Below are 12,979 nucleotides of genomic sequence, written 5' to 3' on the forward strand. Positions count from 1 at the left end.
AAAAGGACACTAAACAATGGCATTCATCAACCCGAATTCAAACTGCAATCTAAAAAAGACTAATAGAGTTATAAGTTAGGCCTATGTGGCAAACAAACCTCTAATTCAACAAATGCATGACGGAAACCAAACATACCCTCAACATAGAAATTACAGGCAAACTGAATAGAATAGAATATTTCAACTATTTTTAAAATAGGTATCTTTTACTTAAAGCAACTGTATGTAGTTTTGTGTATTTTTGCAACTTTGGAGTGCCTTAATGAGAAGAATTCACTGTTGCAATAACGTGATTCTGAAGACTCGCAAAATTCAGATGGAGAACAGGAAGTGAAAAGCGGAATGGATGAGATGGAGGAAAGTAAATACTTTCCTTGATATATAGCCTATAAGTTACATATCTATGGGGTTACCAGACACTTTTCCTGCATTACAGTCAATTTCTTGCCTTTTACCCCCTTATGAACAACAAATTTTCCTACACAAGAAAAGCTCCTTGTGGTTTCTCAATTTGACCGACTTGAACACCCATAACGCCATCTTCAAGAATCAGCTTAAAACCTCTCTCTTCTATCTTTGTTTGACCTAACTTTAGCACTCACTATTCTAATATTCTTTAAAAATCTAACTACATTTCTAATTTTTTGTGTTCTATTTTCTTTTCATTTATTATACAATATATATATATATATATATATATATATATATATATATATATATATATATATATATATATATATATATATATATATATATATATATATATATATAAAAGACCTCTTATAGTTTGCTCTATTCTTTTTCTATTTAAAAGCCCTTGCTAAGTGTACTGTGTTTAAACTAACTGAGACTTGTTATATCACTTACATATCATTGCTCTTTTTGATTGCTTCCATTGAAAGATGGGCTTTAACATCTGTTGTTTTTTAAATGTACACCCAAATGGTTTGTTTCTTCAGTAATGCAATTTATAATTCTGGTAAAAGCGTCTGCTAAATTACAAAATGTAAATGTAATGACGCAAAACATAATCATTTTGAGTTTTTGCTAGATTGCTTTATAGAAAGTCACTTCCATGCCTCTAGCTGAATTTTGCACCACAGCAATGATGTCATGAGCAAACAGCCTATTACGGTGGACAGCTACACGTGCATTTGTTGCTGCCGTCAAGCAAGGGAATGTGGGAAACAGAAAGAAGCCATTTATATTATTAGATGTAAGTGTACCATCAGATTGATTTTGAAACTGATATTTCAGTATAAAGGAAAAGCCTTACAGTTGCTTTAATAAAAACATGTGAAACTAACAGAACACAATGGCGACACACAAATTAAGGATGGCGCATCTTTAATGAAAGCGTTTAATATACAACCAATGCACAGGAAGTCAAGCATGGCAAAACCACTGTTTGCATGAACATGATCATGATGGGTCATTTATGGTCGTACTGAATGAGCCGCAGGGCAATCTCATTTGACTGAACGGCTTCAATGAACTCTCCCTCTGCGACTCGTTCTGCATGTGTGAGAGAGAATTTACTTTGTAAATGTTTTCTCTATATGCTAATATCGATTAAAAAGGAATCATAAGAATCTTAAGTTAGCAAATACTTACCATTATCCTTTTTGTCAAAGATGGCCCAGAGTTTCTCTGCCCTCTTCTCTGACGTATTCTCATCACTGGGAAGATTTGCCTGCTTCGCTTTTGGTATGAGACTGAAAATTGCCTGATGGGAAATGAGTGAGACCAGGATCAAATGACATTGTTTTTAGCCTGATTGAACTCACCGAATCTCAGCAAGTGAATACGGAACTTTCATTTGAATCACATAGTTTTAGTGACAATTTATATTTGAAGTAGGCTACTGTGCCACTATTAGAAAGCCAAAATACTAAATCTGTATATTACACGTGTCTTTGTTAATGGGCCTGTAATACATTTTACCTTGTAGAGTTCTATAGCTTTTATATAATTATAATTTATGGGTGTCAACATGTTGCATGTTAGGGTGTAGTATTCTTTATTAAAATGTTTGTTTCGGTTCAGTTAGAGTTCAACTGATGTCATAATGGCTGTACAGGACATACCTATGATTTTGTTTAGTTTATTTATTTTTATTTTTAGATGTTGTTGGCCATTACATGGACCTATTCTTTGGATAACATCTCATGACGCACAAACCTATTTCCAAATCTGTTATTTTGTCCTGTAATCCATGCTTAGCTCAGTTTTAATGGATTGTGTTTAGGCTATGTGCTAAATTTATTCCCTCCTCTCCCTATCTGTTTGGTCTCAGTGCTGTATATGTCTTACTCCTTCTTTAGAGCTTAACTTGCTTGTTTGGTAATTTGTTTGCAGGCTGATTCGACTCAACCTAAAATAACTGAAGTTACCTAACAATAGGCCAATACAAATAGATGAAATGTTGCCAGTTGTGCCGATCTTACTTGAGCACTTTAGCAAGATAACAAGGACAGCAAGGTCTGAAATGCACTTCTAACTCAAAGCATACAAGGCAAAAAAACTATAATAAATAAAAGACTAAAATTAACAGACTTCCAATCACATTAATCACTAAATATTAGAAAAATGTGTTAGCCTGAAACAGAAATGTAATTATTGGTTTCAATAACCATTAACATTTTGGTCCGTTCACACAAAAATAATTCAGAAGTCCTGAAATATAGTGCGTAAGACCTGTTTACACCAAGAACGATATACGACGATAAACTATAACGACAGCGACACAGAGAAACAATATAATTGGAATTACTTTCAGACTGATTTTTTTGCCCTACTAATGGATTATAAAAAACCTTGATAGCCAATCAGAATCCAAACGACTTTAAAGACCTCAAGCATTTAAAGGGTGGTGTTGGCGCAGTGGATAAGACGCATGCCATTGGTCGGAGAGACCTGGGTTTGAATCCACTGTGAGACATCAATGTGTCCCTGAGCAAGACACTTAACCTCTAGTTGCTCCAGAGGCGTGCGACCTCTGACATGTATAGCAATTGTAAGTCGCTTTGGATAAAAGCGTCAGCTAAATGTAAATGTAAAGGAAATCTAATATACAATTTTCAGACGACAAAACAGAACATCATAATGCATTGGTGTTGACACTGTAGTTGTCATTATAGTTATTTTCTTTGTGTGACTTGACCTTAATCATTTTTGGAGCTCAACCACCCTCATTAATTTTTACTTTATTCAGTGATACATTTCTCTCTGTGTGTTCCATAAAAGAAATTTTTATTTGAAATGATAAGAAGGAAAGTAAATTCCAAACTAATTTTTATTTTGTGGTGATCTATCCATTTGTACTCCAATAAACAAGACAAAATTAGTATTTGGCACATCTGAGAATGCTAATCAGTGATCATTCTCAGTGATGCTCAGTTACATTATTTATTCTAATTGATTTATACTACAACATCTCTATCCAACAATTTACACAATACACAACTTGGGAAATTGATCAGCGATTTCTTAGAAGAAGGCTTAAGAGTTGAAATGTCATTGAATCCCCCTGCGCCCATGGTCTTAAATCCTGATTGCACATTGAAGCGCTTATCTCTCTCACAGTACCCACCACCCAATCCTTCTGCCTCCCTCCGCAATGAGTCCTTATAGAGCTCAAGCTTAAGGATGATGTCACTCTATGCTTCTAATCACTGTTCTTAGGTCAGCTTTAATTTTCAATTCTCTTTATGTTTTAAGCGTCACTGTCAAAATGACCTGACTCATGGTGCCTTATGACTTAGATGGGGTGTCCCGACACTAGGCAAACTTGAGATTCAGTAACTTTGCTATAGTTTTGCAGTCAACTGTTAATTATCAATAATGTAGCAATAGATGATTAACAGCAAATTTGTGTGACCAACTGGAGCCCAAAACTGGAATGAAATCTCCATAAGAAATATTTTAGCCCCCACTCGAAACTCCCTAATAATTCTCCCTAAAGTCTCTGTACATTTACCCACAAATCTTAATAAATAAGAAATATTGAGTTTGAAATACTATTATGTGTAAAGAATTCTGAACTCAACCAATATATTTGGGGGCGTCGCCATGTATTTGTCTGACCAATGACAGATAGGGGCGTGTTCAAGTAAATCTGTTTGAAATCACAAATTATGCAATTCTGTTTGGTGACGTTGGTGGCACAGAAATGACACACTTCAAGCTAACAAAATCTATCATGTAAATAAAAATCATAGTACTATATGTGTGACCAACTGGAACACAAGCTAAATCTGCGTGGGAAACATTTCGGCCCACACTCCAAACTCGAAAATATTTGGTTTTCTCCTGGAACATTTCGCAGAGCAACCCTAGTTGTAAGAGTTTATGTTTATGATGTTTAATCATTATGAATTCCCAATGGGTGTCAGTGTTTTTTAACTAAAGGTTTAGTGAAGTCCACAAACATTGTGAACTCCACAACACAACTAATAAAAATAACACAGAAAAAATACTATGCAAAAACTTTAAGAACGATTTTGATGAATGGTAAAAAAAACAAAAAAACAAAACATTGACAGCCAATCAGAATCTGACCTTTAAAAAGCTTGAGATTTTAGTTTTGTAGATTCGTGAATGGTTGAAATTATCTAAATATTTTGCTAAATCCACCATGCAGTTTTTCTTGTGATCCTTACTGTCTTGAGTTTATGTAAATTATGTGATATATCATATTTGCATGGCTAACTTAATAAACAAATAGGAAAGATTAAGTTTGAAATACTATTACATGTGAAGAATTCTGTGATTAAATCAACATTGATTCAACCAGTTTATTGGGGGCAGAGCTATTTGTTTGTCTGACCAAATATAGATGGGGGCGTGTTCAAGGAAGCCTGTTAGAAATCATGAATTATGCATGAATTATTCTGTTTGGTGACTTTAGTGGCATAGAAATGACACACTTTAAGCTAAATCTATCAAATAAATAGTGATATATTTTCATAGTAATTTCTATGATAGATATATTTGGAATAGAGTAAATCGGTGGAATGGAGGTTTAGGTTGGAGAACAGCTCCTTAAGCAATTTTTTGTGTACAATTTATGTCAAATCTAATAATTTTCTTACCTGGCTGAGTTCAATTACTTCAGGTTTTGTGACGTAACCATTCTTGTCCACATCAAACAGTGAGAAGGCCCACTCCAGCTTCAAGGTCGACTTGCCCGAGGAGGTCATATGAAGCGCAACAACATACTCTTTAAAGTCTAATGTCCCATCATCATTGGCGTCAAAGGACCGAAAAACGTGTTGGGCATAAGCTTTGGCATCACTTTCAGGGAAGAATTTAGCGTAGATCTCCTCAAACTGCTGTAGTGTGATGCGACCTGTAGGACACTGCTTCTGGAAGTTTTCATACCACTGGGTGATGTCAGATTCAGAGAACCTGGTGGTCAGCCTGAGGTCATCCAGGATCTCTCTGGGAATCCCTCCACTCTGTGCGTTTCCCATGACCTCCCTTTGAGTGATAGAAGAATAGATAGAAGAAACTGATGCACTAACAAAGGTCTGAAATTATGCCCTTAGTAAAGATGTTAGTCAGTCAAAGTTTCCAGTCAAAACTATAAATTAACACAGCAAGTATTTCACTCCAAAAACTTTAAACTTCATTCAAATGAAGCCACGATACTAGACATCTTAGTGTTCCTGAAATAAAGTCCATAAAGTATTTCATATATTTTCTGTTGCTTTTATTATTATTATTATTATTCATTGTGCGAGACTGGACCATTGACAGTCAATAGACGGTTCCCTATCATTTTAATATCTTGACCCAGTCTTTTATATTGTACTTAATAAAATAACGTTTCTCAAATTGGCATTTAGTTGTTCTTTATCGCCGTTTGCTGAGAAATTAGTGTCAGTGTTGATGAAAAAATATGAAAACACTTCAAAACTAGAAAAAGAAGACGACATGTGACTTAAAGGTACCTCTCTTTAGAAAGAAAGAAAAAAACCTCACCTCTGAAATATGTCCCAAATATTTTGCACGTTGGAATTAGGAAACTGTAACTAAATTATGGCTGTGCATAGATTACAATATTACACCTATTATCAAGGTTGATATAATCAGTGGCTATGCCTTTTAAGTCATTAAATTACAGAAGTGTCCTAATGAACTGCAGTAAACAAAAAGCAATTTAGTTTATTTTTTTGCCCAACCTAAATCACAGGCTCATAAAGGTTTTTTTCCAAGGTTTTATGTAATGTCAACAGAACTCGAACAAAAAAAGGAGAAATAGATAAAAAAAAATTAATAAATAAACTCAGGAAACAACTGAAAAAAAAGAAGAGAAAAAAAAGTAAAGCCACTGACTGGGATGCGTTTTTAAATGTTTAATGCAGTGTATATTAATACAATGATGCAAACCAGTAAAAATTATGCGAGTTCTGATTAAAATCACTAGGATCATTAGTATTTGTGCTCTAGAGAGAAATCAATCAGTCTTGTATTTGTATGAAATGAATATGCTTACCTGTGGTTGTGGATCAAGAATGAAGAATGGAAGGGAAGTTATCAAGCTAGAGTTTGGAGGAGTAATGAGGCAGTGATAAAGGAGGCGGCGACCTCTCCATACTCACTTAAGTCAATTAAACAAGATTCCACAAGGCTCAGCCAGAACGAGATTTACATTTCATGTTTTGCACAATTGCTTTCTTCTGTTCTTTTCTGTACTAATTCCATAATAATTGTAGACACATTCTGGGTTTTAGCTAAAAAGCTCTAATATCATGACTAAAATAGGGTACACACTCCTGGATGAGTTGAGTTAAAACATATGATCCAACTGTTTGCCACAATACCAGATTTTTTAATTTTATTTTATGTTTTTTAGAAGTAAAATGATAAAATGACCACAGTTTTTGTAGCCAGATAATTGGTTGTTTTGTGAAAAAAACAACATTTTGACACAGACTTTCATCTTTACATACAAACGTAGTTCCAAAAAACAGCCAAGGGGTGGGCTGATCTCAACAATTAAAGATAGATTTCCATTCAGATCTTCATAAATCTCATTAAATTCAGTGGTAATGGCTTCCCCTCCAGGCGTACACAATTTTAATGTATGTTATTGGCTTTTGAATTAAAAACTGCTAAATTTGCAGTAGCTTGAAATTATCTGGGCAATTACATGTTTATCAGCATTATATATATATATATATATATATATATATATGGAAAAAATAAGAGGTTCGGTTTGAATATTGAATTTCTGCGCTGCTCTGCATCTGCACTTTTCCACATTTTTAAGCATTGGATTTTCTCTGGGTCATTAATACATCCTGATAGTCTTCTTCTGATCAGCTTACTGTCCCTAGTCTACCTTGTCCTGCCCACGATAATGTCCCCATCCCAGACAATCCCTCTATCTAAAGAGAGAGAGAGAGAACACTGAAATAAACACATTGGAAAGAGTGAACAAGGAGGGAAAGAACCATAACACATGACATCACAGGAAAGCCAAGTTTCTGTGCACAGGTCTTTGATGACTGGTATCCAGATAATTACTGCTTTATATGCTTGATTAAGTGCAAACCCAAACATAATGTCAATTTACCGTAAACGCTCCCCAGTGAGCATGTCCTAAGATTTAACACAGTGAGTTGCTATATACAATATATGTCATGTAGTCAGTGACAAATTGTTGGCTTGTAGTTCATTATCTTTCCATAAAAAGTTTGCTTTATCATTTTTTCTTACAATAACTCAAGCAGTTGAATATGGTCTTAAATTAAGAATTAACAAACTTTTTTGTCAAATTGATAGAAACTGTGTTAAAAGTAGTGAGTTTCATGTTTAATACTTAAGTCAGTCTAACAGCATTTTAAAATTGTTAGCATATTGCATACCACCTGTTACAGTAATAAACGGCAAAATTGATCAATCCTGTACCTCTTTATTTGTGCATCATAACACACTGAGGTTAATTTTTACAGTTTACAATAACGCATATTAAAAAGTAAAGGGGCAGTGTAACTCGCTCGTTGTCACCCTACAGAAATATAGAAATAAATAATAGCAAGCATGGTTTCCTTCCAAAGTGGTATACCATGCAGTAGGTTGTCTACTAAGGTTTTTGCCTCGAAAACAGGAGTAAATAATTTAACAAAAGATATTCAAGATGTTTAATCTCACAGATTTCAATCTTTTTGAAAGGAGGTGGTTATCTGACCTTTGGGATCCACCATATTTATAAATAACTACATCTACCTTCTTTTTCACAATTTGCTATCTCTTATATGACACCAATTTATTGATGTAGAATTGCATAACCTCCATTGATTTGTATTTGTATCTAACATTGTTCTTTTTCCACATTGTAGGCCTACTTTTCTCACATCAAGTGCCAATTTCCCTTACGCACTCCAGTCTGTACCACACTGAATGTGCTACTTTTAGACCACATGTGCTAATAAGTTCCAATCCCATTAGATGGCTTAAAACTAGAAAAGCCCTCAGAGATAAAGTGTAAAACAGGAAAATACCCTACAGCTAAATAAAGGCCAGTTTTTTAAGTCTTAGGCTAACTGTAAGCTTCTTTCTTTGTTTACTGGAGGCACTTTTAGAAGAGGCAGAAAAGAAAGCTACTTAGAAAAACATTGTGTTTAAACATTCAGGGTTTAAGATATTTCAATAAGAAACAACAATAATGCAGTTTTAGATTTATCACACTTAAAAGAAAATCTTGCTAATTTCACAACTGATGTACAGAACTCTCACATCAATGTAGCAATGTAAAGGATACATATTTTTAACATTTATAAAAAAGAAAAACACTTTTTAATTTGTCAAAAATGTTATTTTTATTCATGTAAAAATATGAACATGAAATGTTCACGTTTGTCTCCACCTAGAGATCATATGAAGTACTGCAAATGTTCTCTGATTGGTTGAAAAAAAATATCTAGCCACATGAACGTTCATTTAATAAAAAATAAAAAATAAAAACACTGACAATTTGCCAAATATCAATCAAGATCATACACATTTTTTGTACATGTTCGATGCAACAATTTCTTGATAAATAAAAAGAAAAAATAATAACTACAACTTTACAGAGAATAAACACTGCTCTTGACCATAAGTTGCCAAATACAACAGCAAATAAAATAAAACACTGCACAACAGTACACTATATTTGTAACAGTTTTGTTTAGTAAAGTTTTTAATTACTTGCTACAGTAATGGAACAAACTCAAATCTTTATATTACAAAAGTACAACAGAGTTATCGAAAAATCTGTTAGATTTGGTTTCCAGGCAGTTTACCTAAGGTCAGAATATTTACATTTAACAATACTATTTTTCCTCTTTAAAACTCATATTTAAATCTGTTAGGCACAAAAATGAGTCAATGTCTTTTTTATAAAAAAAAAAAAAAAAAAAAAGAAATGAGAAAGAAATCGGCTAACAGCATCACCGCCGAAGAGTCAGGGCCCTCTGTGATGATGTGTATATATTTTCCTGCTGAGGTTGCGGGCCAAGCGATCCACAGCATTGCCGATTCCACTCAGATCCTTCTGTGTTGGCAAACTCTCAATGTTGCCGCTGTACCACATGACCCAACCGCCAAGAGATATCAGTACCAAAAGAGCCCCAGAGTAGACAAGGAGGTCCCCGAAATCTCTCCCCTTCATTTCCAGTGGCACAAAGAGCCCCAGAAACAGAGCCGTAAAGCCAAAAATGTCAAAAATAACAGCAAAGCCCAGGGCCACTTTGCACTGTTTCAAACCAGCACATGCCATGCCAACTGTTTGGGACAAACATATAGTAAAATATGTTTTTGTAGCAAAACTGAATGCATTCATAAACAATGTATAAAACAGTGTAAAAATGCACAATGCAAACAGTAAAAAATAGAATGAAGCCTAATCCACAACTGTTTTCCTTTCTACAAAATGCTTTTGTAACTCTGTTGGGTAATCCTTAAAATATGGGGCTTTAAGCCACAGATGTGAAAGTAAAGCAACTTTAAACATTAAATCGATCAGCATAACTTACATTAACTTTAATTTATATTGTATGTGCTCAGAAAGACCATGTGCGAGTGTACACACTCAAACAATAGACAGTCTTATCCTCACACAAAAATGACACAAACACGAAAACGTTAGGGCTTTATCGATCTAAAATGCATTATTAAGTATACTGACCTTTATTCTAGTATCTTCTTTTTATCATATTAAATATCTCCTCGCTTTTCAAGCGTGGGTGCGTCAGGTATGAAGTATGAACTAAACCTGTCTGAAGCGGTTTCCGGAGTCACCCAGACGTGTTGATATTTGACACCTCCGGAATGCTGCTCTTTCAAACCAGTTACCATGTTAACCAATTATCCATGAAAATAGCTAAACAGTTATTGTTTCTGTGATCATATCATTCAAATTAATCATCTTACATTGTTTTACTGAGGTCTTATTTGATGCATTATAAATGTACAGTAGCTGTAACAATAATTGGTGGTACTATTGTAGGTTATCTGGCATAAATTTGATAAAGCTATATCATCATTCTTGTTCGTTTAAGACATCGACATCGATTGGGGTAGATCCATTTTACATAAAATATTTAATAATATAAAAAACAAACTTGATGCAAACCTTGAAATGCACATTGTGAAGTACTGCAACGTCTCTTGTGTAATCATAGCTGTGGCCTATACTTGCAAAATTACCAATGAAAGTAAATAAAATCCTGAAAACGTTTTTTTTCTTCTTCTTTCATACAATAAAAGATATTGCTGTTGGAATATCATAACATAATGAATTACTATTTAAAATGTTGCTAACACTTTAGAATACTGTTTTCTACTTATAATTAATAAGGAATTATTGAAGAACTAACAGGTGATTATTCATTAAGACTTAACTCACTACTAACTACTAAGGAAGATGTGTTAACTAATCAGTATGTAATATAATTTTATGATTGTATTAAGTAACAGTTAGCTTATCAGTAACTAATATATTCTGTGAAACCTCCTGAAGAACTACTATCAATTATCAACTAGTTAAGGTTCAAGAAAAATAACTATGAAATATCTACTACTGAACAGTTATACGCAATATCAATATCAAAATCAGGCCGTGGCCCACAAATCAAGTACTTGAGTAAGTACAGATACCCCAATAAAATAAAACTCTAGTAAAATTATAAGTATCATTTTCAAAATTACTTGAATAAAAGGACAAGTGCAAAGTATTACTATAGCCTATAATGGAAATGAAATATGCATTTTGTTTGCTTCTAACTGTTTAACTTTTGATTATGTAATGTTTCTTAAATTTGTTAAAATGTGGGTAGTATACATGCAGTATACAAAATATGCTGTATTAAGAAATGTTCTCATCTGAAATAAACATTGTAAACGTATTTTACAAAGTTTATGATTACTTTTATAGTTTTTTTTTTTTTTGTCAAAATTATGAAGTTTATTATTATTTACTAATAGGTTTACTTTAGAATTCTCTTTCAGGTTCTAAGTAATTCCTGCAGAATAATCTGATAATTATTTATTAAGTACTAATGGGTTCTCAACATTTCCACTTTACAATAGGCCTAATGTTTCAGGTTCAAAATAATAATTATTTGATAATTCTTTATTAATTACAAATTGGATACCTGTATTTTCACTTTTCCTCAGGCTTTGCCTTACATACAGAAATTGAATGAATGATAATGTGGTATATGCTGAGGAGGCACACATACAGTACAGTATATAAAATATAAAAACTAAGGTAATTATCGCAAGGCACTGGAGTCATGGTGGGGTTCCTATTGGAAGCTGATTCCTTACAAAACAAACTCACAAAACAATTCACTACATAGGTAAAACATCTATAAAATATACTGCATTTATAAATATTGCATTTTCATACTACTACTACTATTGCTAATAACATTTATATGAAAGGGTCACAATTCAATGTAATTGTGTAAAACTGTTCATTAGTTACTTCATAGTTATTTTTCTTGAACCCTAACTAGTAGATAATACTCATGAAAATAAAGAAAACTCTTTGAATGAGAAGGTGTGTCCAAACTTTTGGTCTGTACTGTATATATATATATATATATATATATATAAGGTCCACGCTGATCAAACATTTTCAAATTTAAAATTCTAATAGCTTATGTAAATCTGCCAAAACTGGATAACCGACTACTTACATTTATATAAATATCCGTTAACACTATATCTCTCATTAGTATCTCTTAAAATTATATTTAAATGCTGTACAAGTAAACATTCCTTAAAAAAACATGTTGTATCATATTTGAACTTATCACTTATATAATAATTTTCTAAAAGATAATGGATATGGATTATTTCAGTTTCTTCAGGCCAGTAAATATTCATGTTGAAATATTACTAACAACACCAAAGTTGTTCTTACTTGCATAAAGATCAACAGACCACAACCTCAAGGTAAATTGTCAGATTATAGTTTCTGCTAGGCTTTAATTGTGTTGGTCGTTTAGAGACCTTAACATTTAGGTTTAAGGTGATCTACCAGTCTGGACCAGCAAATAGCCAGTTTGGACCTAAAACCAGTGACCATCCAAGGCAGATTTGTCTTTTTCCTGGTGACAAGTTTGAAGAATAAAGATGGGTATTACATTTCCATCCCCTTTGAGGACAGCAGCCTGGATGAGTCTGGTTTGTATAATCAAAACAACCACACCTTCGAAGGTATTTACTCCAGCCACATTGTAACATGTTTGATTATCACAATTGAGGTCTACACTGTAGTATGTTTAAATGCTTCAGCACTGCAGAGTCAGGTCAGAATCTTCCTTGCAGTTCTGATCACCAGCCTCCGAGCACAACTGCGTATTTCACTGAAAAAAAAAACTCCTGGCTTCAAAAACGCATCAAAGATCTGGAGGAGGAGAGGGACTGCCAACTTGACAGATTTATTTACACCACCAAGAGTCAGGAGAGCAATTGTGGC

At 33.6% G+C, this 12,979-nt stretch overlaps 1 protein-coding gene across 1 annotated transcript; it reads right to left on the reverse strand.

Annotated features, from left to right (window-relative positions):
* Positions 1-1,330: 1,330 nt before the first annotated feature.
* On the reverse strand, positions 1,331-6,650 carry LOC127979352 (visinin-like). The gene is made up of 4 exons (XM_052584726.1): positions 6,500-6,650; positions 5,094-5,481; positions 1,615-1,726; positions 1,331-1,515 (listed from the first exon to the last, which is right to left on the reverse strand). Exons 2-4 carry the CDS (start codon positions 5,472-5,474, stop codon positions 1,433-1,435), a joined length of 576 nt encoding a protein of 191 aa, XP_052440686.1. The 5' UTR covers positions 5,475-5,481; positions 6,500-6,650; the 3' UTR covers positions 1,331-1,432.
* Between the last annotated feature and the right edge of the window lie 6,329 nt (positions 6,651-12,979).

The sequence above is a fragment of the Carassius gibelio genome, chromosome B19 (genome assembly GCF_023724105.1).
Source record: "Carassius gibelio isolate Cgi1373 ecotype wild population from Czech Republic chromosome B19, carGib1.2-hapl.c, whole genome shotgun sequence".
Classification (NCBI taxonomy): domain Eukaryota; kingdom Metazoa; phylum Chordata; class Actinopteri; order Cypriniformes; family Cyprinidae; genus Carassius; species Carassius gibelio.

What these genes read in the sequence shown, in the direction of transcription:
- LOC127979352 (XM_052584726.1), bottom strand. Translation starts at nt 5,474, where the DNA reads ATGGGAAACGCACAGAGTGGAGGGATTCCCAGAGAGATCCTGGATGAC. An exon ending in AAGTAATTGAACTCAGCCAG is followed by an intron (nt 1,727 to 5,093) that starts GTAAGAAAATTA and finishes ATTTCCCATCAG; the next exon opens with GCAATTTTCAGTCTCATACC. An exon ending in CTTTGACAAAAAGGATAATG is followed by an intron (nt 1,516 to 1,614) that starts GTAAGTATTTGC and finishes TCACACATGCAG; the next exon opens with AACGAGTCGCAGAGGGAGAG.